This window comes from Scatophagus argus, chromosome 13 (genome assembly GCF_020382885.2).
Source record: "Scatophagus argus isolate fScaArg1 chromosome 13, fScaArg1.pri, whole genome shotgun sequence".
Taxonomy (NCBI): domain Eukaryota; kingdom Metazoa; phylum Chordata; class Actinopteri; family Scatophagidae; genus Scatophagus; species Scatophagus argus.
Genome location: NC_058505.1, coordinates 151,661 through 179,330, shown reverse-complemented (window position 1 = coordinate 179,330; position 27,670 = coordinate 151,661). Strand labels below are relative to the sequence as shown.

The 27,670-nt window shown below is 46.6% G+C and overlaps 3 protein-coding genes across 11 annotated transcripts; all 3 read left to right on the top strand.

Annotated features, from left to right (window-relative positions):
• Nucleotides 1-422: 422 nt before the first annotated feature.
• On the top strand, nucleotides 423-11,136 carry afg3l2 (AFG3-like AAA ATPase 2). 3 transcript variants are annotated; one of them, XM_046409520.1, is made up of 18 exons: nucleotides 423-442; nucleotides 538-640; nucleotides 1,049-1,148; nucleotides 1,453-1,521; nucleotides 2,276-2,409; nucleotides 2,505-2,657; nucleotides 2,874-2,948; nucleotides 3,043-3,167; nucleotides 3,246-3,519; nucleotides 3,655-3,792; nucleotides 4,433-4,586; nucleotides 5,700-5,807; nucleotides 6,410-6,535; nucleotides 6,628-6,738; nucleotides 7,124-7,239; nucleotides 8,293-8,493; nucleotides 8,729-8,923; nucleotides 9,598-11,136. In XM_046409520.1, the coding sequence occupies exons 2-18, from the start codon at nucleotides 557-559 to the stop codon at nucleotides 9,835-9,837; spliced, it is 2,403 nt and encodes an 800-aa protein (XP_046265476.1). In that variant the 5' UTR covers nucleotides 423-442; nucleotides 538-556; the 3' UTR covers nucleotides 9,838-11,136. The 3 variants fall into 3 exon arrangements, with proteins under 3 accessions (XP_046265476.1, XP_046265477.1, XP_046265475.1); XM_046409521.1 differs by having other exon boundaries at nucleotides 426-640; nucleotides 3,046-3,167; XM_046409519.1 differs by having other exon boundaries at nucleotides 426-640.
• A 545-nt stretch (nucleotides 11,137-11,681) lies between these two features.
• Nucleotides 11,682-18,993, top strand: puf60a (poly-U binding splicing factor a). Of its 4 annotated transcripts, none has more exons than XM_046409533.1 (11): nucleotides 11,682-11,839; nucleotides 12,804-12,902; nucleotides 12,988-13,074; nucleotides 13,742-13,792; nucleotides 14,093-14,254; nucleotides 14,621-14,713; nucleotides 14,810-15,023; nucleotides 15,161-15,351; nucleotides 15,805-15,907; nucleotides 17,206-17,444; nucleotides 17,764-18,993. In XM_046409533.1, exons 1-11 carry the CDS (start codon nucleotides 11,819-11,821, stop codon nucleotides 18,061-18,063), a joined length of 1,560 nt encoding a protein of 519 aa, XP_046265489.1. In that variant the 5' UTR covers nucleotides 11,682-11,818; the 3' UTR covers nucleotides 18,064-18,993. The 4 variants fall into 4 exon arrangements, with proteins under 4 accessions (XP_046265489.1, XP_046265488.1, XP_046265490.1 ...); XM_046409532.1 differs by having other exon boundaries at nucleotides 11,683-11,839; nucleotides 15,805-15,919; XM_046409534.1 differs by lacking the exon at nucleotides 11,682-11,839 and adding an exon at nucleotides 11,858-12,502 and having other exon boundaries at nucleotides 15,805-15,919.
• Nucleotides 18,994-20,094: 1,101 nt separating this feature from the next.
• klhl18 (kelch-like family member 18) lies at nucleotides 20,095-27,381 on the top strand. 4 transcript variants are annotated; one of them, XM_046409528.1, is made up of 10 exons: nucleotides 20,095-20,334; nucleotides 21,894-22,024; nucleotides 22,106-22,246; nucleotides 22,402-22,600; nucleotides 22,701-22,861; nucleotides 22,948-23,084; nucleotides 23,741-23,963; nucleotides 24,038-24,142; nucleotides 24,919-25,030; nucleotides 25,141-27,381. In XM_046409528.1, exons 1-10 carry the CDS (start codon nucleotides 20,152-20,154, stop codon nucleotides 25,525-25,527), a joined length of 1,779 nt encoding a protein of 592 aa, XP_046265484.1. In that variant the 5' UTR covers nucleotides 20,095-20,151; the 3' UTR covers nucleotides 25,528-27,381. The 4 variants fall into 4 exon arrangements, with proteins under 4 accessions (XP_046265484.1, XP_046265485.1, XP_046265486.1 ...); XM_046409529.1 differs by having other exon boundaries at nucleotides 20,192-20,448; XM_046409530.1 differs by having other exon boundaries at nucleotides 20,192-20,617.
• The last annotated feature ends 289 nt before the right edge of the window (nucleotides 27,382-27,670 follow it).

The following is a 27,670-nucleotide window of genomic DNA, read 5'->3' as shown; positions in this document are numbered from 1 at the left end:
TCGGTCATCTGTCAAGAAGTGAGCGAACAGTTTGACTGCTGTGTTTGCAACACTTAAATAAAACACTGAAATAAACATTTAACAGCGGAAGCAAACATGAGAGCAAATCAGGTTGTTCTTTATATGTCTGCGTGGATAACAAACGATTTTTCATTCCTTTTTCCTTCATAGTCAGCTTTATTAACTGTGCTGTTGGAGTCACAAAGGATCAGGGTGGTTCTGGATGCTGTCAGGAGGTTCCTGAAGGCGCACGGAGGGCACGCTGCATGTGGCTGACAGTGCGAAGCTGTCAGTAGATGGCGCTACTGCAACTCAGACGGATGCCAACAGCCATAAAATTCAACAGAAGAAATGAGTTTGTTTGATTTCATCCGGTAGAGGACAGTCACACGCCAAGTGACGTCAAAACTGCCAAAAATCACAGAAGAAGAAAGCAGGCACGGTAAAGATGGCGGAGCCGAATGATTGCGGCGTAGGAGTATTGAACTTGAGTTGCGATTGAAACCCGATTCTGTTGTTTTCTGCCGGTTTGTGTAGCTTATAGTCCGCTGTTAGGATGGCCCATCGCTACCTGCGGCTGTCAGCCGGCTGTAGAAACGTGCTGCGGCTTCTGCTGCCCTTCAACTCTGCGACCAGGCTGGTAGGTGGACAACATGCTAAGTGTGCTAACTGCTAACCGTGACCAAAACAAGTCCCGAGTACTGAGCCTGCTGCCCCGCTGACTGGTCAACACTGTGGCGCTAATCGCAGGCCTGTTGTGACCTACGTGTGTGTATTGACCTGTGTGTTAAGTCAGGTAAATTCACCTGTGTGATGCTTCCGGACTGTTGTTGTCATTAACTCGTGTAACGTCCACTAACTGTTAGCCTCGGATGTTTCTGCAGTGTGTGGAGAAATACGCCACTGCGTCAGTAGTTCAGCTCTGTTGCTGTTTTCATCCGCCGGTGGAGGATCTCGTCTGTTCTGACGACTTCTGTGAAAAATGTTTGAATTGAAACAAGTTTGCTGATTGGCAGAATGCTGAAGACACTTGTGTCCTGTTGGACAGGTGATGTGGCCGAACACGGCGGGACAGGTAGACAGCGGGCGGAGCCTGCTGAGTGACCTGTTGGGGGCGTACAGGAGACTGAGCTCCAGACCACCTAAAGGTACACGACTGTGTGTCTGTGTGTGTTTGTTTCTGCTCTTTCATGAGGACCACGGTACCTTTCAGGTGTTGGGAGTGAGCACGTGTTGAGCAGACATTCAGATGTGTGAAGGTTCACACTCAACCTGAGCTTCTAGCTCTAAATATAAAACATGCTCTTCGGAGTCTTACAGCATAATATCTGGACTGAGGGTCAGTGTTGGGCCTGAACACTTCAGGTTGAGGTCCTGAGGGTCCTCACTAGTACATATATATGTACATGTATGTGTTCAGTGTCAGTACTGTTGTGTTTTTCTTCTTTTCAGGTTTTGAGAAATATTTTCCAGAAAGTCAGAAAACTCCAAAAAACAACGAAGCTGAAGGAGCAACCAAAGGTAGAAACATCTGAATCATCTACTGATATTCACTGACATGGACTGTCACCTGACCAAGGATTCCACAGGCCCTTGAAATCATGGAAAGTCAATCAAGTTTTTGAAAACAGACCTAAAAAGACACGAGTTGTTGAAATATTTTGAAGTGAAGCGGCTGCGCTCAGCCATCTGAATGTGTTGTCGACGTTCAGAGACCCTTCAGCTCTGCCTGGAAAATTCTAGGACCTTGAGTCGTGTCTTAAACGGTGCCCTGTTGAGTCCTTGAATTTGATGGAAGTGGTCCTGGAAAGCCTTTGACTGCAGTGTGTAAGAAGGTGTGGGATCTCTGCATGTTCGGCTCTTAAATATCAGAGTTTCTTTTCATGAGGAGAATATTTTGCCATCATCGTCCAGTTTGTCACAACCTGAACTGTCCGACGTTTCTGAACGTTTATGTGACAGCTCACCAACTGGTTCTCCACACCACAGATTTGGTGTTCTCATCCTGTTTGTGCTCCCGTAAGCTCGCAGCACATGACCTTGATATCTCACAAACAAAAAAATGTAAAACTTAATTCAGGTAGTTTTCGCTTACTGCTCGGTTATTGTGTCGGCTCCTTGTGTCCCAGTACAGACGTCTGACGTCTGCTTTTTGCTGACTCGGCTCTTACTGACTTTAATGATGTCTAATGACTCCCTCCTGACTGCAGACAGTTACTCTCCTACAGACAGGAACTACTGAGGTCAATCTGATGGATTATTGTTCTCTTCTCAGAGGACAAACCTGCCAACGCCCAGAGACCCCCTGGACGCTCAGGAGGAGGAGGAGCGGCAGGTGGAGGAGGAGGAGGGGGAGGTAAACGAGGAGGGCGTAGGGAGGATTCACACTGGTACAGCCGTCTGCAGAAGGTCAGTGTTGATTTAGAAACAGATCCACCTGGACATCACCTGCACTCACCTGATCAGACAGGTGTGGATCTGATCTCCGGTTGTATTTCTTTCAGGGTGATGTTCCCTGGGATGATAAAGAGTTTCGGACGTACGTCCTGGGTGCCGCAGGATTCTGGGCATTTGTCAGCTATTATTTCTTCTTCAGGGATGAAGGGCGAGAGGTCACCTGGAAGGACTTTGTCAGCAACTACCTGTCCAAAGGAGTGGTGAGGACAGCATCTGATCTTTAACGCTTACGATGTGACTTGTCTGAACTTGTTAATGTGACGCCATTAATTAGACTTAAAAAACATTTGATTGTTCTCCACTCAGTTTAACCAAACCTCGTTTTGATTGTACAGTTCACATATTCAAGTTAATGCAGAGTGCAGGTACTGAAGGAACTGCAGGTTCACTGTAGGTGTTTCTGTTTTGTCCATCAGGTGGACCGGCTGGAGGTGGTCAACAAGCGTTATGTCAAAGTGGTTTTCTCTCCAGGGAAGACGCAGCTGGACGGGGTGACTTCCAGGATGTTTTTATGTCTTTAACTTCCTGCTCTTTTTATTGAAAGGTGCAGTAAAGTTAACACGACTGTTGTTTTCTTTACTTCAGCAGTACGTGTGGTTCAACATCGGCAGCGTGGACACATTTGAGAGGAATCTGGAGACGGCTCAGTACGAGCTCGGCATCGAGGGAGAGAACAGGCTGCCGGTGGTTTATGTCACTGAGAGCGACGGGTGAGGACCACCCAGCACCAAACACCGCTGGTTCATACTGGACAGACTTGTAATTTAATGTTTGTCCTTTCTCTCCAGCACGTTTCTGCTCAGCTTACTCCCCACATTATTCATCGCTACCTTCTTCTTCGTCATGTTGCGGCGGGGCCTGGCAGGGGCGGGGCGTCCCGGTCGTGGGATGGGTGGGCTGTTCAGCGTCAGTGAGACGACGGCGAAGGTCCTGAAAGATGAGATCGATGTGAAGTTCAAAGATGTGGCAGGCTGCGAGGAAGCCAAGCTGGAGATTATGGAGTTCGTCAACTTCCTGAAGAACCCCAAACAGTACCAGGACCTGGGTGCCAAGATCCCCAAGGTGAGGGAGGGCCCTGAAACCTGGGGTGGGAGTCGGTTTCAGCGGTCTGTTATGGAGCCACCTTCAGTCAGTTTGTTTTGTATTAACGTCATCATATGTGTCTGTTGTGTTAATGACTGTTTATTACGTATGAAGGGAGCCATCTTGACGGGTCCTCCAGGAACAGGAAAGACTCTTCTGGCCAAAGCAACAGCTGGTGAGGCCAACGTGCCCTTCATCACCGTTAATGGCTCCGAGTTCCTGGAGATGTTTGTGGGCGTCGGCCCAGCCAGGGTCAGGAACGCATAACGCGCATGCACACACACACACACACACACACACACACAGAGGAAGCTCTGTCAACTCTGTCAGCTGACTTCCTGTCCGTGCAGGCTCCGTACTTGCAGCACTGGCATCAGTAGCAGCAACACGATGTAGAAGGTAAGAAACTCAAAGTGAGTTAGCAGCAACACCACAATGAAGAAGAAAACGAGCACACACGTAAATGAGCTGACTGTGCAACACACTCATTGTTTCAGGAAGAGCAGTATGGACAACGTAAATAATGATAAAGTAACATTTGTCAAAATTGTAACATTACACATCAGTTTGTACAGATATGGACAACAAGCATTAAGCGCTGTTGTGTTTACTCTTCATGAACCTTTTGCTTCCCTTCCCTTTTATTTGATTCTCGACCTGAGACTGCAGCGCCTGCTGAGAGTGAAGCATCATGGGGGTTGATGTTTATCAAGAGTCCGTCAGTCAGTCATCACTCAGTTTGTAGACTTGGAGCCTCACAGACAGGAAGTCTTTCCCTTCAGGAAGACTGTCAAACTGGGTCATATCCTCAGAATTGTGAAATGCTGGTTTGAGGATGAATAAAAATAACCTCAGTAACCTCACAGTCACCCTGATGTAATTTCCTGTCCAGGTCAGAGATCTGTTTGTCATGGCGAGGAAGAATGCTCCCTGTATCCTCTTCATCGACGAGATCGACGCCGTGGGTCGGAAGCGAGGACGAGGAAACTTTGGAGGACAGAGCGAGCAGGAGAACACACTGAACCAGCTGCTGGTGGAGATGGATGGTGGGTGAACGGGACTCATGGGAAAAATACCCCATGTGTCCTGTTTTTAACCCCACATACGTCATGTTGTGTCCATTCAGAGCTGTGGCTTCATCGGAAGCGGAACATACTGACGTGAAACACTGTTTCAGGTGCAAACTTTTCATTTTACCTGAAAAGTTACCTTTGGCCACACTCGATGTCACTTGGTGTGTTAAGTCTCTGCACCAAAGCTATGTGACTCTATAAGATTCTTTGTGAACTGAATCTGGGAATCAGAGGCATCATGTGAGTGTGTGGATGGCTTAACTTCAGGAGGCGGTAAAGAATTTTGTCAGACAGGTGGTCAAACAGAGTTCATCAGCCTGTGACCACCAGGGGGCAGCAGAACGCAGCTGCACAGAGCATATGAAGCCTATTTGTTCTGTTTACCCTGTGAAATTTCTGTTGCTGCATTATGTTATTAACACAAACTCAACACTTCCTGTATCAGTTTCAAATTAACGGGCCTTTTGTGTATCGGTCAGCGTAATTCTTTCAGAACCTAACAAGACTTTAATTGTGAAACATTTGTAGGAACATGTTATTCAGTGACTTGCACAGCTGCTGCCATCTTGTGGCACTCATACGTTACTACAAAATACAGAGACAAACACCACAGTGACTGACATTTGGCAGTAATACTTCATTATGTTATACACGATGCAAATGTACAGCATGTTTAGTTGTTATATAACCAGGAGTTTATTTGTATTTTTATTTGAGAAAATATGATATATTATCGTCTTATAGTGGTTCTGGCTAACATGTTGGCTTCTTCTACATCCAGCAGACACAGAGGGAGCAACTTGATATTCACTTTATACCATGAAAAAAAAAATTCATTAACTAACAATTAACTCCCCCTGAAAACACCTGAAGACACCATGTTCCCATGGGACTGTAGTCCTCTTCAGATACCAAACAGCACAACAACATTCCTTCTTTTTTTTTTATATTAATTCAACAATTTAAAGCAATAAAAATGCTTTTAAAGGTATAAATTTAGGGCTGTTTCTCTGTTATTTGGGCAATTTTAAGTGTTAAGAGCTGAAAGTGACAGGAGATCTCACTCCTCTCTTTTCCTTCTTTCAGGGTTCAACACGGCGACCAACGTTGTGGTTCTAGCAGGAACCAATAGACCAGACATCCTGGACCCGGCTCTGATGAGACCTGGACGCTTCGACAGACAGATTTACATCGGTTAGAACCTGGTTTCTGTACACTTAATGTAGATTAGTACAGAATTACTGCAGAACTTAAGGTTTTACTTGTTTGTAGAACAGAGGAATTTTTTAACTCGTTATCTCAGGAAACGAGTTGTTTTTCAAGGATCCGTCGCTTTTTGTTGACAGCTTTGTCACTTTGGGAGATCAGAAATGGTTGGATTGATTCTACTTCTCAAAATAACTTGATCTTTTCAAGCTTCAGGGTAATGAAGCCTCATTTTGACCATTTACTTCATCTCAGCAGTTTGTCAGGATAATAAGAATGAACAGAACATTTCTACTGCGAGGAAGTAAATTTGAGTGATGTCATGAAATTATCTTGATGGTGAGATACTGCAGTTCAGTAGCCATCAGCTTCAAACTGTGTTTTTAAGTGTTTAAATTACTGAGGCATCTGGGCGTCTTGGCGGACTCTTCTGAAGGTCTGGAGCAGGACCAGGACGGAGTGTCTGACTGATGAGACGTACTCTGGATCTTTTGATCTATTGATGATAATGAATGAATGATAATTACAAACTCACAGCACAGTAAGTTTAATAAATAAAAAATAAAACATAAAGTGTTCTGCTGTCTCAGGTCCTCCTGATATTAAAGGACGAGCGTCCATCTTTAAAGTTCACCTGCGTCCTCTGAAGTTGGATGTCAGCTTGGACAAAGACGGTCTGGCCAGGAAGATGGCCGCCCTCACACCTGGATTCTCAGGTAACACTAGAATTTTGGCTCCATCAGACTGCTGTGACTTCAGCCTGTGAAGTCACTCTTTGGGTTTCTTCTCTCTGTTTTCTTTTGGTCAGGCGCCGACATCGCTAACGTTTGTAATGAGGCGGCTCTGATCGCCGCTCGCCACCTTTCAGACGCCATCAACCAGAAGCACTTTGAACAAGCCATCGAGAGAGTCATTGGGGGTGAGACTGGTAGCTGCTTAGTTTTCTTCTTCTTTAGTTGTTCTGAAATCAATGGGAAACATGTCACTTCCTGTGAAGAGCTGAAAAGATCCTGTGGAGCGATGACGAGGCTGTAACCTTCCTCACATTAATACATGAAACAGAAATGTCTGCTCTTCTTCTTCTGCAGTTTATCTCCTTCAGCCACTGAGCTCATGTTCACGCAGCAGCTGCGGTGGATGGAGACAAACATTCACCCATGTCTTATTTTCAGGATTTTCTAGAAAATCAGTTCGATTTTTGACTTCCATTTGGGCAGAAACTTGACTGTATCAGTTCTGTGCATCTGTAGCTCATGGATTGTTAGCGGACTGCTGAGAAAGAACTCTTCCTGTTTGTGTTTGAGGTCTGGAGAAGAAGACCCAGGTCCTGCAGCCAGAAGAGAAGAAGACGGTGGCGTATCACGAGGCGGGTCACGCCATTGCTGGGTGGTTCCTGGAGCATGCTGACCCTCTGCTGAAGGTGATGTGTTGTTCTGCCCTCGCTCTGTTAGATTGTGAACTCACCTGTTCAGGTGTGATTCAACACGCTGCTGCAAATGTCAGTAAATGATCTGCTCCATGTTGACCCGTAGAAGGTCAGCTGCACATCTCCTGACTGATGGAACCGTCACACAGGTTTCTCCATACTACAGTACCTGTGTGTTCATGTAAAAAGGGGTGTTTGGTCAGTTGGCTCTTCTATCACAAAAAATGGACCAATCACAGGCCACCTTCTCCAGTCCAGTGGATCAGGTTGTTATGGTGGAGAGCTGTGAGGAATATAAAAAAATGATTATTACAGCTGAAAGTAGCACTGTTGCTGTAAATAAAACAAGAGGGGACTGGACATTGCTGATGGTGTAAATTACTAAGTTAATCTTATTTTACCACTTGATGCCTCCTGTTTTACCTGACAGCTGCACCCTGCAGAGCTCTGAGACTCTGGAGTCCACACAGCACATTGAAACATCACACTGAAGATCTGCATTCAGGTCTGACCCTGTCCCACACTGAAGGACATGTGGATGTCACTTCACGTTTGGTGAAAGTGAAATCAATTTTACTGACTGACTACAATCTGTAATAACAACTATAATAACAACTGACTACAATCTGTAATAAACTCCAACAGACTAATCAATGTGTAATCAGTCTTTTAGCTGCAGGAGCAGCCATGTGAGACGGACGCTGGCAGCAGTTCAGACCAGACAATAGAAACCAAGTGACGTGTAGCTGCTGAAACTTCATCAGTCTGTCAGTGTGAGGATGATCTGCTGATGATTTTCAGTTTGCTCTGCAAAGGCAGCACTGTTTGCACCCATTTAATTAGACCATGAACACAACCTCCTCCAGAGCAGGTGTGTGTGCAGCTTCGGTTGCCATGGTGATCCAACAGACTAACAGAGAGCTGCCTTTGTGAGACAGGACACCCTGATATGGACTCAACATACCCCATGGACTCATTGATCTCACTTCATAGTACAACTCCCTGGTGTTACAGAGCACATTGTTGTTTTTGTTGTCACTTGTGCAGGTGTCCATCATCCCCAGAGGGAAGGGTCTGGGTTATGCTCAGTACTTACCCAAAGAGCAGTACCTGTACACCAAAGAGCAGCTGCTGGATCGGATGTGTATGACTCTGGGAGGTCGAGTCTCCGAGGAGATCTTTTTTGGACGCATCACCACCGGCGCTCAGGATGACCTCCGAAAGGTCACCCAGAGCGCCTATGCACAGGTGAGAGGTCACGCAGCTCACTCAGGTGTGTACATACATAATCCACAAATGTATGACTTGTCTGGATAATATGTTCAGTGACAAACAAAAAGTTGCAACTTTCAGGTCTTTTTTTTTTTTTTAAATGAATCAAAACTGATGGAAATCTGTTTAAGCGAAAATGAAGCTTGTTGGTGAAAAAGGTGTTGTGTTCTCTGTTCCTGTCTGACCTCCTGGCTTCTGCATTCTACTGCAGATTGTTCAGTTTGGGATGAACGCGAAGGTGGGTCAGGTTTCCTTCGACCTCCCCCGGCAGGGTGAGATGGTTCTAGAAAAACCGTACAGCGAAGCTACAGCTCGTCTCATCGACACGGAGGTTCGTAACCTCATCAGCGAGGCCTATCAGAGAACCCATCGACTGCTGAGTGAAAAGAAGGCCGAGGTGGAGAAGGTACCAGTGATCAACAGTGTTGTTCTAGATCATCAACCTGTTCTGTGTTGAACCTGGCAGGTGGACACAAGGTGCTTCAGGGGCTCCAGGTAGAACAGGTTCTAGATTCGTGTGAGAGCCACAAATCAGATGTCAGATGTCAGAGTCCAGACATCCAGAAGGTTCTCTATGTGTGGAGGAATGCAAGAACCGTCCTCAAACCAGGGTTCAGTGTCGTTCACAGGACACACACACACGCACTGTCTTCGATGTCTACAGTGATCATCTCAGGTGTTTATATTGGAATGAAGTTCCGTTAGATTGGCGTTGTGCTAAACAGACACTGAAGTTGAGGTTAAATGGCAGGCAGTAGCCACCATAACATCAGCACCTGATCAGTACAGTTTGTGCTGTACTCAGCAGAGATGAGATGGGCCGGCGATGGCCCACTCTTTGGCTGCTTCCATCCTCAGCTCCACAAGAAAAAAAACAATCTATGATCGTGTCTAATTCAGAATGTTTCTAACTTTTCAAACAAGTTTTAATTCTTATGGATGCAGTCTGATAAGGTTTAATATCTGCTACTTTCATCTGTTGTTTGGCACATTTTATAGCCCCAACAAAAAAACAAAACTAAACACATGCTTCATGCAGAGTTTTAGCGCTGTTCCTTTTGTTCCTGTGCTGTCCTGCAGGTGGCGCTGCGGCTGCTAGAGAAGGAGGTTCTGGATAAGAGTGACATGGTGGAGCTACTGGGCCAACGTCCCTTTGCAGAGAAGTCGTCTTATGAGGATTTTGTGGAGGGAACTGGAGGGATGGATGAGGACACAACACTGCCAGAAGGTCTGAAGGACTGGAACCAGGAGAGGGTGGACAAGGAGGAGAGCCCGGATGAGCAGGTGGCCCGTCAGATCTCTGGAGGAATGCCCTTCTAGAACCTTCTGACACATACTGACCCATCACTCTCATGTATATCTAAAATATAGTCTTTTGGTGTTCTGCAGTCATGATGATTTATAAGATTTAGAACCTTCTTATTAATAGAAGCATCAGCCCCCACTCATGTCCAGAACCCTGCTTATCTGGAGTTCTACACTTTGTCTCTGTATACAAGGTCTGGAACCTTCTGGTTTGCAAGAAGTCTACAGTGCTCCTCCAAACCAGAAACTTAAACTGAGCTCGTAATTCTATGAAAACATTGAATTGAGTTTAAATGGAGGGAACTCTGAACAGAGAGGTTCTCGATTAGTAAAACTGTTGAAGGACCCTTAAAACATGTCCTTAGGAAGGCTTAGTGTGTGGGATATTAAACAACAGTGTTGTCTAGAACTTTAGAATCTGAAGTTCTCAACCTTCCCTGTGGTGTTCTGCAATCAACTTATGATCCAACAGTCTTTTTTAATTATAAAGTAGAACTTACTCAAACTCATAGAACCCCACTGTGTTCCTGAGCACATCTGAGCTGAGAGCTCTACAGATCTTCTGCAGCAGAGCAAGGGTTCTAGATCATTCACAACACACACATGCTTGTAAATATTCTCAGTCTGTAGTCTTTTCTTGTAAACTTGAGAGAGTGGTTCTCTCCATCTGAAATCACATACTGTGTGCCGTGTATTCAGTATGTGTACATGTACTATCTTAAACATACTGCGGTGTGAGGAAGCAGCAGTATGTATGTGCGCCGACGTACTGCTCAGTGTGTATCGACGCTTCCTGCCAGCTGGAGATGTGTAACCGTGGTAACCCAAGTCAACGATGAAGTGATTTAGTAAAGTGACGCCTCAGACTTTACACGCGAGTTGTCTGTAGTCGTACACATTGCACGTACAGTTTGGTTTCACGCTAAAACCCCCCTGCTGTTTTAATGTACTACAACTTGTTAGTGTGGAGTTTCAGATGCAGCATCACCCCACTGCAGGGTTCTACATCAGATATGCTTTGTGAAACTGATACGTAAGGTCTGACCTGTAGAACCGTTCTAGAATGCTTCTGTACACACAGGACTCCGGGTTAAGGTTCTCCCAGTTTAAGGACTCTGGACTCTGCAGCAGGTTCCTCGTCTCCAGGCAAACTGGTGGATGGACATGATGGACAAATCAATAATGGAGCGTCTGAGAACCCTGAAGTGATTGGATGTCAACTCTGAGTGCAACATTCTCATTAGAACCCAGAGGTGGATGAACGCTGCAGCTGCTCTGCTGGAGCCACAAACTGAATAAAGATTTCACTCTGAATCATCATCACTCATTGATCCAGAACTGAATGAAATGAATGTTGTGGGTGACCTGGAGTCTCTTTGGTTCCCTCAGAGGTTCTATCATCATCATCGTCATCACATTGCCACCATGGCAACTAAAGTGTTAGCTTAAAGCTAACAGAAACAGCAGTGCTGGTGGGGAGGAATGCTAATATAAACACTTGCACGTGAAGGATAGACACAACGAAATCAATAAAATGGACCTTTGAGGGAGGAAATAAAGAAAGCAGTGAAATAAATAAAGATTTTCAAATATGCAACACAGCTGGAGTTGAATTTTAAAGAAATGAAGGATAAAGGAATCAATGAATGAATAAAGGATGATCTTATCCGAGTTTATCTTTCACATAGTGAAATACATTTATAATTTCCATTTGATATTTATGAATACTCTTAATCCTTCATAGTGTGTAATTATTTCATCATCCTTTTTACAGCGCGTTCAGTGTTCGACCCTTTTTGGCCGTGGACCGACTTTCGGTCCACAGAATATCCTGACACGTCTTTTATTTTGAAAGAATTAAAGGATGTGACACAAGCGGAAGTATTACTGGTGTGTTCACGACTGTGGGCTGCAGAGACACAAACACCAGAACCATCGGATAGTTTTTGATCCAGCTAAATAAAGAGAGGAGCTCAGAGAGCCAGAGCAGAGCTGTATGGCGGTGACAGTTTCCGCGGTATGAACAGTTCAGTTATTCTTTCTGTGTCTCTGCTCTGGTGGACACATGCTAAGCTAATGCTAACAGGGGGAGCCGGCGGACCGACGTGAAGCTGCTAGTTGTTTCTGTCTGTATTTAAACTGAACGTAGTTTCTTAAGGCAGAGTCAAAAACAAAATCGGTGAAACTTATCGAATAAAAACATACTCGGTGTCGGCAGGTGCAGAGCAGCTGAGCCAGGCTAAGACCAGGGAAGTTCTGGACGGTTCTGTTAGCTGAAGCTAAGCTAGCCGAGGTTCTGTGAACAGGTGAAACACCTGGGCAAAGACACAGGAAGTTTGGTCCGTCTCCCGTAACAATCAGTAACAGATCGATCAGTGGCTACCGTTACTGGACTCACGTCATTAATGTTAAATGTGACTGTGAGCCAATCAGAGAGCCCCATCCGGCGCGATATTTGTTCTTAACCGTCCCCTTTAATAAAGACAAACTTTATTTATACATCGCTTTACAAAGTGACGTTTGATCCGATATGTGTCTCCTGTTCACCGACAACGGGCGTTCCAACCTGTGAGGCGGACTTGGAGGGCCCCCTCCTGCCAGCTGGATCCGTCTGTTACTGACAGTTCAGTAAGAAGATGTTGTCTATGAAGCGCAAGCGTCCGACTGCGGCAGCTCCAGGGTTTGGGGAACAAGTTATTGCTAATGAAAACAATCTTTAGTGGCAGTTTTGTTCATAAAGCTTATTGTTATTTTTGCCAAATGAAACAAACATAAACGAGAGCTGATAAAAATATTGAAAATGAATCAGTCTCAGCTGTTGCAGTGGGTTGTGTTCCTGCATGGCCACAGGGGGCAGTAATGAGCCCCTTTCTGCTCAGGGGAGCATAGTGAAAAGATGTGAGAAAACATGTGGTTCACACAGAATCGGTGAACTGGGGTGGTGGTGGTTTGTTTTGTTCACCCGTTGGTCGTGCTTACAGGGAGGGCCGGCTCTCATCATGGAGAATGGACAGAGCACCACCACCACCAAGCTGGGCCTGCCACCACTCACCCCCAACCAGCAGGAGGCACTGCAGAAGGTAACACACACACAACATGGTGTGTATCTGTGTGTCTTAGAGCTGACTGTGTAATGTGAGCTGTTTGGCTGTTTCCTGTCTGCAGGCAAAGAAGTACGCCATGGAGCAGAGCATCAAGAGCGTTCTGGTCAAACAGACTCTGGCTCAGCAGCAGCAGCTCACCAGCCTGCAGGTGACACACACACACACATTCCTTCACCTGTCTGCAGGTGAAACACACACACACACGCACACATCCCTTCACCTGTCTGCAGATGACACACACAAGTGACCGGTGATTACCGTCTGATGATGTGAAGTCGTAAACATGATAATCCCTCATCTCTGCCTTCCATCACATGTGACATGAACGCATCATCAGAATCCAAATTTGGGGGTCAAAGGTCATGCGTTAATTCTGACAAAACTTCACCCAAATATTTAACAGGATAAAATGATGAAGCTCGAAGGTTAAAGGTCAGCTTCACTGTGACATGTTTCCCGTCCGTCATTCAGCAGCAGAACTCAGGATCTGAAGGGCAGGTTGGGACCAGATTCCACATGTGGTCCCAGACTGAACTGGTGACTCTGATCTTCAGACTGTGCTGATTGTGTTGATCTTCTGAGCTGTCAGGTTCAACATGTGTGTGAAGCCTCCATGTTTTCCAGTCTGTAGCTTCTCTGCAGCAACATCCACATTACAGACTTTGTAGTCCACCACAGACTCAGTGGTTTGATGATCCTGAGCTTCAGCTGATGAGGTGTGATGTGAAACTGAGACTGGACTGATGATCGGAAGTGAACAACCGTGAGAGTTTGGTTCTAGTATGTGTGTCTTAATGTGTGTGTCTGTCTCTCAGATGGCGTCTCTGTCGATGGGTCTGGGCGACGCCCTGTCTCCTCTCCAGTCAGTGAGTAAAGTCACTTCTGTATGTAGAACTTGAACTTAATTCAAACTCTTTAGTGATTGTTGCGACTCATCCAGTTTGTTTCTCAGAAAAACAAAATGCTTTGATTGGTCCAAAAATACTCGTCTGAAACATTTCTCAATCATTCCCAGCTTCACCAGAATACGGAGGCATCCTTAAATCCACCATAAGAAACCCTGTCCCTGTATCTGAGACCTCCTGAACTGGACCTTCAGTCCAGACCTGGTCCAGACGGTCCCTGGTTGTGGTGACATATTGTTGTTGTCATCTGCTTGTGTTCAGGTTGCAGCTCAGCGGCAGAGAGCTCTGGCCATCATGTGTCGAGTTTACGTGGGCTCCATCTACTACGAGCTGGGAGAGGACACCATCCGACAGGCCTTTGCTCCGTTTGGACCAATCAAAAGCATCGACATGTCCTGGGACTCTGTCACCATGAAACACAAGGTCAGACATTAACACACGGTCTCTTCTAGAAGTGTCTGTTCATCCTCCTCCGTCCAGTTTCATCCTCTCATCCGAGCTCGGGTCCTGGTGGCAGCAGGCTGAGCATGGTATTCCAGGTGTCCCTCTTCCTCACCGCGTTTTCCAGCTCCTCCTGGGGATCTTAAGGCATTCCCAGTACAGATAGGATGTGGAATCCCTCCAGAGAATTCTGAGTCTAGCCTGGGGTTCTCCTCCCTGCTGGATGGGCCTGGAAAAGCTGCAGAGAGAGGTGCCCTGGAGTAGAGAAAGCTTTGGGAGTCAGATCACAGCAGCTTCACTCTGCGGCAGCCAGTCCTGCTTCATTAAATCTTCAGTTTATGTCTGCAGGGTTTTGCCTTTGTGGAGTACGAGATGCCTGAAGCAGCTCAGCTGGCCCTGGAACAGATGAACTCCGTCATCCTTGGAGGCAGGAACATCAAGGTGAGTCCAGTGTAGTTTTCAGCTGCTGCTCTTGCGTCGTCATGTTCCCTCACAGCCCTCAGGTTTTCGTATTTTTCCCTCCTGCTCGTTTTGCAGGTTGGGAGGCCCAGTAACATTGGCCAAGCTCAGCCGATCATTGATCAGCTGGCAGAGGAAGCACGTGCCTTTAACAGGATCTACGTGGCATCCGTGCACCCTGACCTCTCTGATGATGACATCAAGAGTGTCTTTGAGGCCTTTGGAAAGATCAAGTCCTGCATGTTGGCCCGAGAGCCAACAACCGGGCGGCACAAAAGCTACGGTTTCATCGGTGAGCACAGCAGGCAAACACTTATAGCCTCAAAGCTGTTGTTGGGGAATTTGTTCAGTCGTGTCTGTCAGCTTGAACTGGTTCACAAGTAGCCCGTACTGGTCTGGCTGACAGTCATCTGATTATTTTAACTGCAGAGTACGAGAAGGCTCAGTCTGCGCAGGACGCCGTGGCCTCCATGAACCTGTTTGACTTGGGGGGTCAGTACCTGCGGGTGGGGAAGGCCGTGACTCCTCCAGTACCCCTCCTTACGCCGACGACTCCTGGAGGTCTCCCAGCTGCCGCTGCTGTTGCAGCCGCCGCCGCCACCGCCAAGATCACTGCTCAGGTGACTCATGAAGCTCCACCCGCCGACCACAGAGGACAGACAGACATGAAGCCGATGACAAATACTTGGATTAACAGTTACAGGGAGAATCCCAAAAGTACTGTAGTAATAGAAGTAATTGTAGTATAAAATGGGGTGGAACAGAGTACTACAGTAGTGGCTGTATGAAATACCACAGTACACATTATGGATTTTTTGCAGTAATACTAATAATTTTTGCAGTATTTGATTCATGTCTGATAGTAGCCGATAGTAGTAGCTGAAGTGCTTTGTATTTCTGTGTTTTCCACTTAAGTATAAGTATTAGTATTTCAGGTATTTTCACCAGTATTGCAAGTGTTTTATGTAGTACTATATACTTTCCACAGCGTGTGATACATTTTCTTTTCACTTTTGCAGTACTTGAGATATTTGCTTCAGGACTAAATACACTTTGTTCTGTGGTGCGTTCAGGACGCGGTGGGAACATCGGTGCTCGGAGCTCTTGCTGGACCAGCGCTCCTCTCTCAGCAGCTGGGAGGACTTCCTCAGGCTGTCATGGCTGCTCAAGCTCCAGGTGTGATTACAGGTAGGGACACCTACATCCCCACCCACATGTGTGTAAACCCCGCCCACTCAATAAAAGGTGTCTTGCTGTCCAGTCACATTAAAGATCTGCTGCCTGAGTTGTCAGTGTGCAGTCAGTCGTAGTCTGAATCATATTTATCGCAACAACATTGTAGCAGCTTGTCCTCTAAGCCCCTCCCACAGCGTCTCACACACCTGTGGACTGTTCTCCACCCACACACCTACATATGCAGGAGACAAAGTCAGTCAGCAGAAGGTTAAGGAAAATAGTTGCTGCACCTTGTAGAAAGTTTCATAATATTTTTTGACCTTTTTGAACAAGGCTTTGCTATTTTTGTGATTATATTATAATACTGTGAAGTCTCTCTGGACTTCTGCTCTCTGCGTAGGTGCTGAGGTGTAGCGTGTCTCAGCCAGCAGGTGGCACCTTCTTCACGCCAACCTGTTGTGGTTTTATGAGCAGACGGCAGATAAAAGTTTGCCCCAGTTGTTGTCTGTGTTGCCTCATCAAAAGCTTCTCCACTAACAGTTTTTCTCTTTTATTGTCTTTTTTCTCTCTCTGTTTTCCTCTCCCCTCCCCCCCTCAACCCCATCCTTTGCACCACCAGTGACCTCTTAGCCCCTCCCCTTTGCTGCACACTGACCAACCCAGTGAAGAGGACTGTTTCTAGCCCCACCCTTTAGACATAGCCCCTAATTCCTATTGGCCAGTGAGTCTCAGATCCTCTGTGATTTGTGGACTGTCAGTCATGTTGTACAACACTCCTGCACACATTCATGACCAGAGGGTGGTGGGGGTCACCTTTGACTCAGTGGGGTTTCTTCAGCCTCTGTTGATCCTGTTGAAGTATGTGTTTGAATGTTCACTGCGGTTACGCAAGGAGGAGCATTCAGCAGCTGAGGGTTGGAGGGTGGAGTCAGACAGCTTCACACTGTACAGTCTGATGGTTCGCTGGTTTACCTCTGCTGTTTTGGTGGTGACATACTGCACGTGGGTGGAGTTAAAACTTGCTCTTACTGCAGATTGAAAACAGAAACAGGAAGTCACATTAAGCACTGTAGTTTTAAGACTCGTCTCCTGGGCAGGGCAGGACAGGTGTGTGAAACGAGCACACCCAGTGTTCGCTCCAGTTGATAGAAGAAGCTGGGGGGTCAGTCCCAGTTCGATGGAGAAGCTGCCATCCTGGACAAGTTTCTCCTTCTCCAGCAGCCTGGGGCGGCTCCCTGCGTCCAGACCGCCGCCGCCAGTCTGACCGTCCTCTCCTTCCTGCTTCCTGTCTGTTTCAGGTGTCACTCCGGTGCGACCCGGCCTGCCTCAGGTGGGTTTGGTGAACCCGGTGCTGGCAACACCCCCGGCACAGGCGGCCTCTTGCGCCTCTGAGGTGAAGAGGACAGAGGTGGAGGAGCGTCAGCAGGACGCACAGCAGGACGGCGCCATGGAGCCGCTCAGCGAGCAGGAGCACATGAGCATCAGCGGCAGCAGTGCCAGGCACATGGTGATGAGGAAACTGCTCCGCAAACAGGAGGTACGGGTTCAAGTGCTGTGACCACCAGCACAGCACTGACAAAGGCAAGGGGAGGCTCCAGTTTCAGACCTGAAAGGTGTTACAAGGCTGTAGGAAGGAGTGTGAAGTTCAGAAGCAAACACATACGACACAACGTAATCAATGAGCAAGTAGCAGGTGGCAGGACTCAGGACTGGAAGTCATTTTTATCAGAAATGAGCTCTACAACTTAAATATTTTTCATACTTAATATGATCATTAGTAGTAGAAAACTGGATTATTAATCCTGTAGACAAACAAATGGGCTGAAATAATGTAGCTGCTCTCTCTGACTCGTCAGTCGACCGTCATGGTCCTGAGGAACATGGTCGGTCCAGACGACATCGACGACGACCTGGAGGGCGAGGTCACAGAGGAATGTGGGAAATTCGGCCGGGTGAAGCGTGTCATCATCTACCAGGAGCGTCAGGGAGAGGAGGACGACGCAGACGTCATTGTCAAGATCTTTGTGGAGTTTTCAGAGGTGGCCGAGATGAACCGAGCCATCCACGCGCTCAACCACCGCTGGTTTGGAGGACGCAAGGTGGTCGCAGAGGTGTATGACCAGGAACGCTTCGACAACAGCGACCTGTCAGCGTAGAACACACACCCACACACTCGCTCATTAACACATCCACACTCGCAGAGCGTAGTGTAGTGGCCTCTTTCTAACCTGTCAGAGTTTTTTATCTTTATCCCCAGAGAAACCTTTCTTCTTCTTCTTCTTCTTCTTCTTCTTCTTCTTCTTCTTCTTCACTTTGTTTCTGTCCAGGATTTGAGGGACCAAAATGCTGCTCATCATGTTTTCACTACAAATCACAAATATTCTCTATTCCTGCTGAACAAATTTTGTATGATATTTGGAAGCAAACCAGCTGTCTATCCAACACTGACAGCAGGACAACATTAGCAGCTAATGAACTGAAGGCCAAAGGTGTGGGACTGACGCAGGAACAGATCGTCGAGTCTTTCACTGCTGGTGTGACATCACTCTCACAACTGAAGATGATAATTTATTTATTTTAGTGTCCCATTGAGACTTTAGTGAGTGAAGTCCAAAGAGCTTGGGCTCACATCACTTTAGTCTGAGTGTAGTTTTAAATCTTTTGTGCCCACATGTTGTGAATGAGTGTGTGTTAACACACAGTGAGGGCGTCGTCAGAGGCTGCTGGTGCTTTCAGGGACACTCGGACATCTGAATTTGAACCTTGGAAAATGCTTAGCAGGAGTAGACGGATTTGAGCTAAAACATGAACCCAGCTGTGGTCCAGATGTTACTTTACCTGTTTAGTTCCGGACAGCAGAAACAACGCACCGCACCATCATCCAAACTACAACTGACGTTGGTCTGTCCTCGTGGTTTTATTATAGCGACATTCTCTGAACGCTGCGGGAATGTTTGAGCCTCGAGCGATCACACGTGGATTCTCTGACAAACAAAACGTGGAAGGAACTTCACAGGTTGGCGGTGTGTTCAGGTGTCACACTCAGAAATATGACAATAAAACCTTTCTTTTTTTGATTTTTACAACCAGTGTGGGTTTTGTTTGTCTTGTTTTATTCACAGTGAGCTACTGTTTGATTGGCTGAAGGTTTTAACATAAAAATTCACAGCTTTGCTTACTTCATTCATTATATTATTTATTCTAATTATTATCTAATTATCAATAATTATTTCAAACAGATGTCCTAGAGCTTTAAGCCATAAAGTGCTGACTAGTGTGTGACATAAATGTCAGCATATCTGACACTGAGTCCAGTTCAGTCAGATTGAAGCAGTTCCAACTAACAACCACACAGAAAGGCCAAATCTATGATTGAACCATCCAACCAGAGAGCACCGCCCTTCAGGCCTTCAGAATTCCAGTTATAACAACCTGTCATGTCTGTCCTTTGTAATGTATGATGTTTACTGCATGTATGTTTCTCTCTCTCTCTCTCTCTTTCATCCTCTCTGTCCTGTCTACCTCTTCTTCTCCTCCTTCACCCAGCCGACTATCAGCAGGATGGTTCTCCCTTGTGAGTCGGGTCCTGCTCAGGGTTTCTTCCTGTTAAAAGGGAGTTTTTCCTTGCCACTGACTGCTTGCTTGGGGATTCGGGCTCTGGGTCTCTGTAAAGCATCTAGAGACAATTTTGATTGTATGCTATATAAATAAATAAATCATCCCCCCACCCCACTGGAAAAACAGCTTCTAAACCCTAAAGCGCCAAGTATTTAGTGTAACCTCCCCTTACACTTGAGCAATAGCGGGAACCTGGTGCTCTTAAACCTAAATGGAATGGAACCGCAGTTAATGTCGTTACTGACACCTGCATTTGATAATTCGTGTTAAAATGACTGCTGTGAAAAAGGTCAGTTACACCAGGTTTGTATGAGTTTGAAACTCAGCGGAAGCTTGCTAATATGTTTAAGACCAACTTTCAGTCACACCATACCATTCAAACTGCCAAAGATCACAGAATTTGACAGGTCTAAAATCATAATTTTTCATCAGCTAACAAACTGGATACTCAAAATGTGGTATTCAAGCTGTTCTAAAGAACTCTGAGGAATCAGGTGGTCAGAGGTCAGGGACAATAAAAAGGACTGAAAGGACCTACTTTTACTTTGAAAAGCCAGCGGAAGTGCTAAACCGGAAGTGTCCGTGTTTCCCCGTTACCTTGCTGTCAGCTGCTCCTGCTCCTGTCTATGTACGGCAGCTCGGAAGGCTCAGTTCGCGCCGCTCCACCGCTCCTGCTGACGATGGGAGACGTTCTCTGCGAAGAGCTCGAGGATTTAGTTCATTTCTCAGTCCACGACTTACCGGCACGAGGCTATGTCGTCATGGAGGAGATCCGACGTCAGGGGAAACTCTGTGATGTCACACTCAAGGTGAAACTGACGAGGCTGGAGGCTGAAGTTAGCCTGCTAGCCAGCTAACACTGGCTGTGTAGCTGAGGTAGCCGAGCTAGCGGAGTGGAAGCTAACCACATGCTAACAGAAGCTGTGAGTCACGGAGCGCTAACAGCCGATTATTAAGATAAGCTAACAGCCGGTTTAGGCAAGATCATGACGTCACAGACCGTTAGCATTAACAGATTCATAAAGCTAACACGGCTAACCTTTGACCTTCCGCACTACGGAAACACCTGAGAGCCCTGCAGCAAGGCAGCAGGTAGCTGGTCGACTGTCGTGTTGTTAAGGTGATAAGTGAGTGGACTGTCGTGTTTCCGGTTTGGACTCTTCATACGTTTTCGGGTCTCCATTAATGCAGACCTCTCAGAACTAAGGCGAGTCCGTGTCCGAAATTCGACGTCCTGCCGGACTCAGGCAGGTCTGTGTCTCATTTAGTCCTCCATCTTCACAGCCTGTTTGTGTTTATGACCTCTCAGGCTGAAGCAGTGTCTCCTGCAACGATCACGTTATGAATCGATTAGTCTCATGACGCAAACATTACTGATAATGGATTAATGGTTTCTATCTTTAGGGGAAAAAGTCCAATGTTTTTGGTTGAGGCTGCTCCTGTTTGTCTTTTGAACTGCTGCACAGACACACTGGGGAGTTTTAACTCGCAGACAGGAAATGACCTGTCCATCGATAATGAAAACGATCTCCGTGACGTCCTGTCATTGGTTGTCTGTTAATAAGCTGCAAGTGCTTCAGTTAGGGAGCGTGTTTACAGGAGCACCAGGATCCTGGTTATTTGGGTTGTTCCTGATCACAACAGTATCAGGGTATCACAGGTGTGTCTCTCACAGCTCAGGCACTCAGTCCTCTGCCAACAAAGAAGAGTCAGAAACCTGGATTGGATGCTTACATGCCACAGGTTCCTGGGTTTGGTCAGGAAGCACCTGGGGATGGGGTTTTGTCACGTCATGCTATGTCATGACGCGGTCTCCTCTCAGTCAGTGTGAATCAGGAAGAAGACACACACACCAACATCTGTTCACACGGACATGTGAGGAATGGGTGTCTGATTATTGTCATCAGTCTGTTATGTTCTCTGTTTATCTTCAGTTATTCCAAGCAGCAGTTGTCGTCAGTTAATTCATTGATATTTTGGTCTGAATATGGCAGGGAACAGTAGAGTTCAGTCGTCTAAAGCTTTGAGTGTTTCTCCATAACCAAACTAATTTGACTGTCACATAAAACTAAAAGCAGCAGCAGATCCGTAGCAGAAATGTGTAACTGAAAGACCTGTTAACCAAATGGATGGATTATTTCTCCGTCCAACGACTGATCGCTGCAGCTCTTAAAGAATGAGAACCCGTCGTTAAACACGTGACCTGCTTTAGCACCAGCCAGCCAGTTAACCAGGTTAATCCTGAGGATTACACCTGTTTAGGCTGCACCTGACGAAATTAAACCTCCAACACAGTCAGCACCCAACACCGAACAGGTAGAACACAAACTGTGCAGGTACAACACTGTTTATTTTGTTGTCCCTGCAGGTCGGGGATCACAAGTTCAGCGCTCACCGGATCGTCCTGGCGGCCTCCATCCCATACTTTCACGCCATGTTCACCAATGACATGGTGGAGTGTAAACAGGACGAGATCCTGATGCAGGGCATGGACCCCAGGTAACCAGAGTACCGGTACAGGTACCCACAGACCAGTATATCAGTCTGACACCGGTCTAACCAGTCCCCGTCTCCCTGCAGCGCTCTGGAGGCTCTGATAAACTTTGCGTACAGCGGCCGCGTTGCCATCGATCAGCAGAACGTCCAGTCCCTTCTGATTGGTTCGAGCTTCTTGCAGCTGCAGAACGTGAAAGACGCCTGCTGCTCCTTCCTGCAGGAGAGGTCAGTGATGCGCCTCTGCACACGCTCAGTACGCTCTGAGTCCTCAGGTACAGGAAGGTCCTGAAGCACAAAGTTCAGTCTGGATTTACAGAACTGAAGCCTAAAGTTTAACTGACATCGGAGTCTGAATTCTGAGATTTCAAACTAAATTTCAGGTTACATCCGAAGAACTGTCTGGGTGTGCGTCAGTTTGCGGAGACGATGATGTGTACGACTCTGTACGACTCGGCCAACAGCTTCCTCCATCAGCACTTTGTGGAGGTCTCTGTGTCCGAGGAGTTCCTGGCTCTGAGGCCGGAGGAGGTGCTGGAGCTGGTGGGCTGTGACGAACTCAACATCAAAGCTGAGGAACAGGTGAGATGCCTCACCTGAAACCATCAGGAAAAACCATCTGTTGAACGTGTTGTACCTTTGCAGGTGTGACAGGTGTGTTGAACGTGTTGTACCTGTGCAGGTGTTTGAGGCAGTACTGGCCTGGGTTCATCATGACCGGGACCGGAGGGAATCTCTGCTGCCAGAGCTGCTGTCAAAGATCAGACTTCCTCTGTGTCGACCTCAGTTCCTGTCAGACCGGGTCCAGCAGGACGAACTAGTTCGCTGCTGCCATAAATGCAGGTGAGACAAAAAAAAATATCCCATGTGTCGCTACGCTCCGTCTTTGTCTCCGTATCTGACTGTGACTCTGCTGTGTTTTCTGTCAGAGATCTGGTGGATGAAGCCAAAGACTTCCACCTGATGCCGGAGCGTCGTCCTCACCTGCCCGCCTTCAAGACCAGACAAAGGTGCTGCACATCCATCACAGGACTCATCTACGCTGTGGGAGGGCTCAACAGCTCAGGTACACTGCTCACCTGCCTGTCAGTTAAAACACCCGTCTGTCTGAACACACTTTGACAACTTGCCAGTCAATCTGCCAGTCTACCAAGACTTTAATTGTGAAGATCTCCCCTCAGTCTGACAGTAGCAGCTCAGTGATCATAATAGGACCTTTTATTGTGAAGTCTCAGTGAAGACAATAGGAGTCTTTCTGTTTAAAAACTGTCCTGAAGTCAGTAGTTTCTCTCACCTCAGCAGAGTTTGATCACAGCAGCATCTGGTGGATGTTAGAGGAACTGCAGCTATGGCTGTGACAGTTTGGATGTTTTCGTCCTGTACTGTTAGACACTTCGTAAAACGAATCCACGATGATCAATCTGACACCAATGTCTTTTGTCATCATTTCTTCATTTTTCCATGATGAAAACAATTACTGTTGTTGTTAGCCATGATTCACTGGGCTGAGCCTGACAACCGGTCAGATGCTGTGTCACTGACTGAGCATGTGTGACAGCTCAGGTCTCACCTTGTGCAGGTGAATAACTTCCCTACAACACAAAAACAAGCTCACATGATCACATGATCCTCATATTGTGGTCATTCAGTGTTCATCATCAGGTGAGGAAGCTGCTGTTTGAGTTTAAATAACTGATCAATCAGATGGTCTTTTTATTCCAGGTGATTCCTTAAACGTGGTCGAAGTGTTCGATCCAATCGGGAACTTCTGGGAGCGCTGCCAGCCAATGAGGACGTCTCGCAGCAGAGTGGGCGTGGCTGTTGTTAATGGCCTGTTGTACGCCATTGGTGGATATGATGGCCAATCACGGCTCAGCACGGTGGAGGTTTACAACCCAGAGACAGACAGCTGGACACGCGTGTCCAGCATGAACAGCCAGCGCAGGTTAATACACTGATCAATATTGATCAATATGCAGCTTGATACACTGGAATAATAACCTGTGTTGTCATCCTCAGCGCCATGGGAACGATTGTGATTGACGGCCACATCTACGTGTGCGGCGGCTACGATGGGAAGTCATCTCTGAACTCGGTGGAGTGCTACTCTCCAGAGACCGACAGGTGAGCCTCACCTGACAGCAGAGGCCCCCTTCAGCTTCATCAAGGGGCCTCAAGGGATTTCCCGTAGTTCTCTAAAGAACAGTCGACAGGACGGCTGTGTTTTTGTGGAAATTGTTTGATGCTTTTATTTTGTTGGAACATTTGTTTAGTGCACAAAAACTGACATAAGAAAGAGACAAAGACCCCTCTGACGTCCAGGTTTAGTGAGACCATCAAAAACCAGCAGTCACTGCTGAAACAAAGTGTGAACAGCTTCCTGTTTCACTGTCACAATAATGTCTATTTGAAGCTGGAATTAACAGAAACAGAAAGCTGGTCTGGAGTCAGTCTGTTGAACTGCATCATAGACACTGTTGTTGAGGCTGACCTGCAGTTGCCTGCAGCACCATGCTGCAGTACTGACCTCAGCTCGTTGACACTGTGTCTGTAGTATAAGATAAGACCGGCCTTTATTAGTCCCACACTGGGAAAGTTCACATTAATAACAAAATAAAGGTGCAGGTGGGTCGAGTAAAAATGAGTTAAACAATACAGGGATATTTACACCTGTTTTTTAAAAGGAACTATCATAAACACACAGTACATCCCCATGATATTTACAGAATTTCATAATTTTCAAACAGTTTAAATAGTAGCAGTAAAAATATTTACTGCGGTGCACTTGGAGATGGCGGATTAATACACAACTCAGTTTGTTGTGGATTCATATGATCTGCCGGGATCAGTGCTGCTTGCACGGCGTCATGTTCATAATTCTTCTTGCTCTACCTGTGCAGGTGGACGGTTGTGACAGAGATGAGTGCAAGTCGCAGTGCTGCTGGTGTGACTGTGTTTGATGGGCGCATCTTTGTCTCTGGTGGCCATGACGGTTTACAGATCTTCAACACGGTTGGTTTAATCATGATGAGATTGAAACATGCACTTCAGGATTTGTGGAACTTGCTGTATCAAGATGTAAACATAAATGTTTTATTTGTTGTACCGCTCCTGTCCTGCAGGTGGAGTACTACAACCACCACACGAACCGCTGGCACCCTGCAGCGGCCATGATGAACAAGCGTTGTCGTCACGGGGCGGCAGCTCTTGGCAGTCACATGTATGTGGCAGGGGGGTACGACGGCTCGGGCTTCCTGAGCGGAGCCGAGGTGTTCAGCTCGACGTCTGGCCAGTGGAGCCTCCTGGTGGCCATGAACACACGGCGCAGCAGAGTGTCACTGGTTTCTACATCAGGTCGTCTGTACGCAGTGGGCGGCTACGATGGACAGTCCAACCTCAACTCTATGGAGATGTACAACCCTGAGACCAACCGCTGGACCTTCAGGGCCCCCATGGTCTGCCATGAGGGGGGCGTTGGGGTTGGCTGTATCCCGCTGCAGCCTGCCTAAAGCCTCCAGTCAGAGGCTGAGGATTGATGCGCTACTGACGGCTGCAGGCGGAGAGGCGATGCCCTCCACAGGCGTTCCCTGAGCTTCATCGGTACTATGGCCGGGCTCAGACCTGCACACTGACGCCAGGCCAGTGGGATTATGGGTAAAAACTGTAGAGTTAGCCTATGCAGGCTAGCTGCTAGCATTGAGGACTGATTAAAGTTGATTTGATACTTGATTGAAATGACCAACAGGAAGTCACTTCCTCTCCAAAACAAACAAAGCTGCTGAATGGAACAGGATGATCACTCTGATCCTTTTTTGTGACCAAGTTCACTGGACTTTCTTATTGATCGACTAAAATCAGTGAGTGTAATTGACAGACAGGAAGTAAAGGTGCGGATGCATGAAGAAGAAGCAGACAGATGGAAACACATCTGTGTATTTATGAGACCAAGAAGAATAAAATAGCATTTAAAATAGCATCCAGTGCCCCCCTACAGGCTGCAGAGGTCATTACAGTCTTTCATTTAATATGTTCAGAGGCCCCATTCAGACTCTTTCTGTCTGTCATTGGTATGTGAGTGTGATAATTACAGACACTCTGCTGCTCCTTCTCATATTTCAGTATTTTCACTTCTGCGACATTTTACCGACTCATCTTCAAATCTGACTGTTGTGTGAAAAAGGAAGCTTTCTGTGAATTGGACAGATGCTAACACGCTAACACCAACATACAGACGAACCAACGTGACAACAGAAACAATGAAGTCCGTCAGGAGAGGAAGAGACGGAAGACCGCTTGGCACTGCTCTTCTCCTTACAGCCTGGCCACAGTCCACCTGTCTCCATTCAGAATGTGTAGAATTAGCTGTTAGCAGCTCCTGCTAGCGGAGCATCCTTAGATGTCCAGACAGCCACCACTGGATCACTGTGGAGAAAACCTGGAAACATGATGATGATTTCTAGGTGGGCTTCAGGATGTTTATTCTGATGGACATCAGAGTTTGTGAGGTCCATGTCACACTGAATGATAAAAATGTGTGTCTGTTATGATTTTTTCCTCCTGCAGCTCTCCAGCGCCCCCTTGAGGAGGCTTTAGTCTGCTGCTGAAGGTCTATTTCATAGCCTGTAGTCCTGAACTAGGGGTCAGATTACAGTTTCATCCTCCAGCTGTGAGATTCACCCTGTCTGAATGAAGCTTTTCACTCTGAACAGTAGTGAAGATATACATGTTTAATAATGTTCTGATGGGGGCACGAGAGCAGAAATCATGGAGTCATGAGAATGTGGATGGTTCATCCTGTGAGGAACGTGAACAGGTCGTGTTGTTGCTGTTCAGTATGAGATGACAGGATTATCAGTAATGATTTGACCAGTCAATTTGAATCTGAATCCTGTGACTGCAGAGAGTCGACTCAGTAACTCAGTGGTAATCAATACTTCATCAGTATGGTGTGAAAACAGAAGGGACAACCAAAATGAATAACTGCTGTTCCATGAACATTATTTTTGGATGATTGGAAAGGAAGTGACATGTCGTATGTTCTGCACCTCAGATCTACTGACTGAAAGTCTCCAGCCCCGTCAGCTGCCTCTCGGGGTCTTCCTCAGCTGATCGATCGTCCTCTGTTGTCATGGAGACGCTGACCTCATGAAGGCCTGACATGTAGCTGAGAGCTCTGGATTTTTTCCATGTCAAGCTTAAATCTAAAAGCTGAACGCTTCGTGTTCATTGAAGTGGCCTGATGCTTTAATGAAAAAACAGAACTTTAAAGTTGTTGAGTTGACCCTCTGCAGCCTCCGTACATCATTTTATTAGTCATTTTACAGTTGATTTGTGGATCAATAAAAAGGCTGCTGTTTCCTGAATGACCCTTTTGATCTTTATTAGAACATCATCATCCCTGTGTTCTCCAGCTCGTTCTCCATGTGTTCTCCCTGTGTTCTGAGCAGTTCACTGTCAGCTCGGATCAGAGTTACAGATGATGAATGGAGGGATCTGAGGACTGAAATGTTTCAGATAAAGCAGATAAAAAGTTGTCTTCTATGTGACGCCTTTTTGTTTTTGAAAATGTTTTGATGTGTCGGACTCAATGAAATGACGAACTGATCGGTTTGGGGTTCAGATTCTTCTTCTCACAGCCGTCAGCTGGTGATG

Coding starts and splice junctions, on each gene's coding strand:
- puf60a (XM_046409532.1), top strand. CDS start 11,819: ATGGCGGTGACAGTTTCCGCG. Junction 14,255..14,620: donor CTGTCACCATGAAACACAAG/GTCAGACATTAA, acceptor TTATGTCTGCAG/GGTTTTGCCTTTGTGGAGTA. Junction 15,024..15,160: donor CAAAAGCTACGGTTTCATCG/GTGAGCACAGCA, acceptor TTTTAACTGCAG/AGTACGAGAAGGCTCAGTCT.
- afg3l2 (XM_046409520.1), top strand. CDS start 557: ATGGCCCATCGCTACCTGCGGCTGTCAGCCGGCTGTAGAAACGTGCTG. Junction 641..1,048: donor TCAACTCTGCGACCAGGCTG/GTAGGTGGACAA, acceptor CCTGTTGGACAG/GTGATGTGGCCGAACACGGC. Junction 6,739..7,123: donor CATCGAGAGAGTCATTGGGG/GTGAGACTGGTA, acceptor TTTGTGTTTGAG/GTCTGGAGAAGAAGACCCAG.
- klhl18 (XM_046409528.1), top strand. CDS start 20,152: ATGTACGGCAGCTCGGAAGGCTCAGTTCGCGCCGCTCCACCGCTCCTG. Junction 22,025..22,105: donor ATGCAGGGCATGGACCCCAG/GTAACCAGAGTA, acceptor GTCTCCCTGCAG/CGCTCTGGAGGCTCTGATAA. Junction 25,031..25,140: donor GTTTACAGATCTTCAACACG/GTTGGTTTAATC, acceptor CCTGTCCTGCAG/GTGGAGTACTACAACCACCA.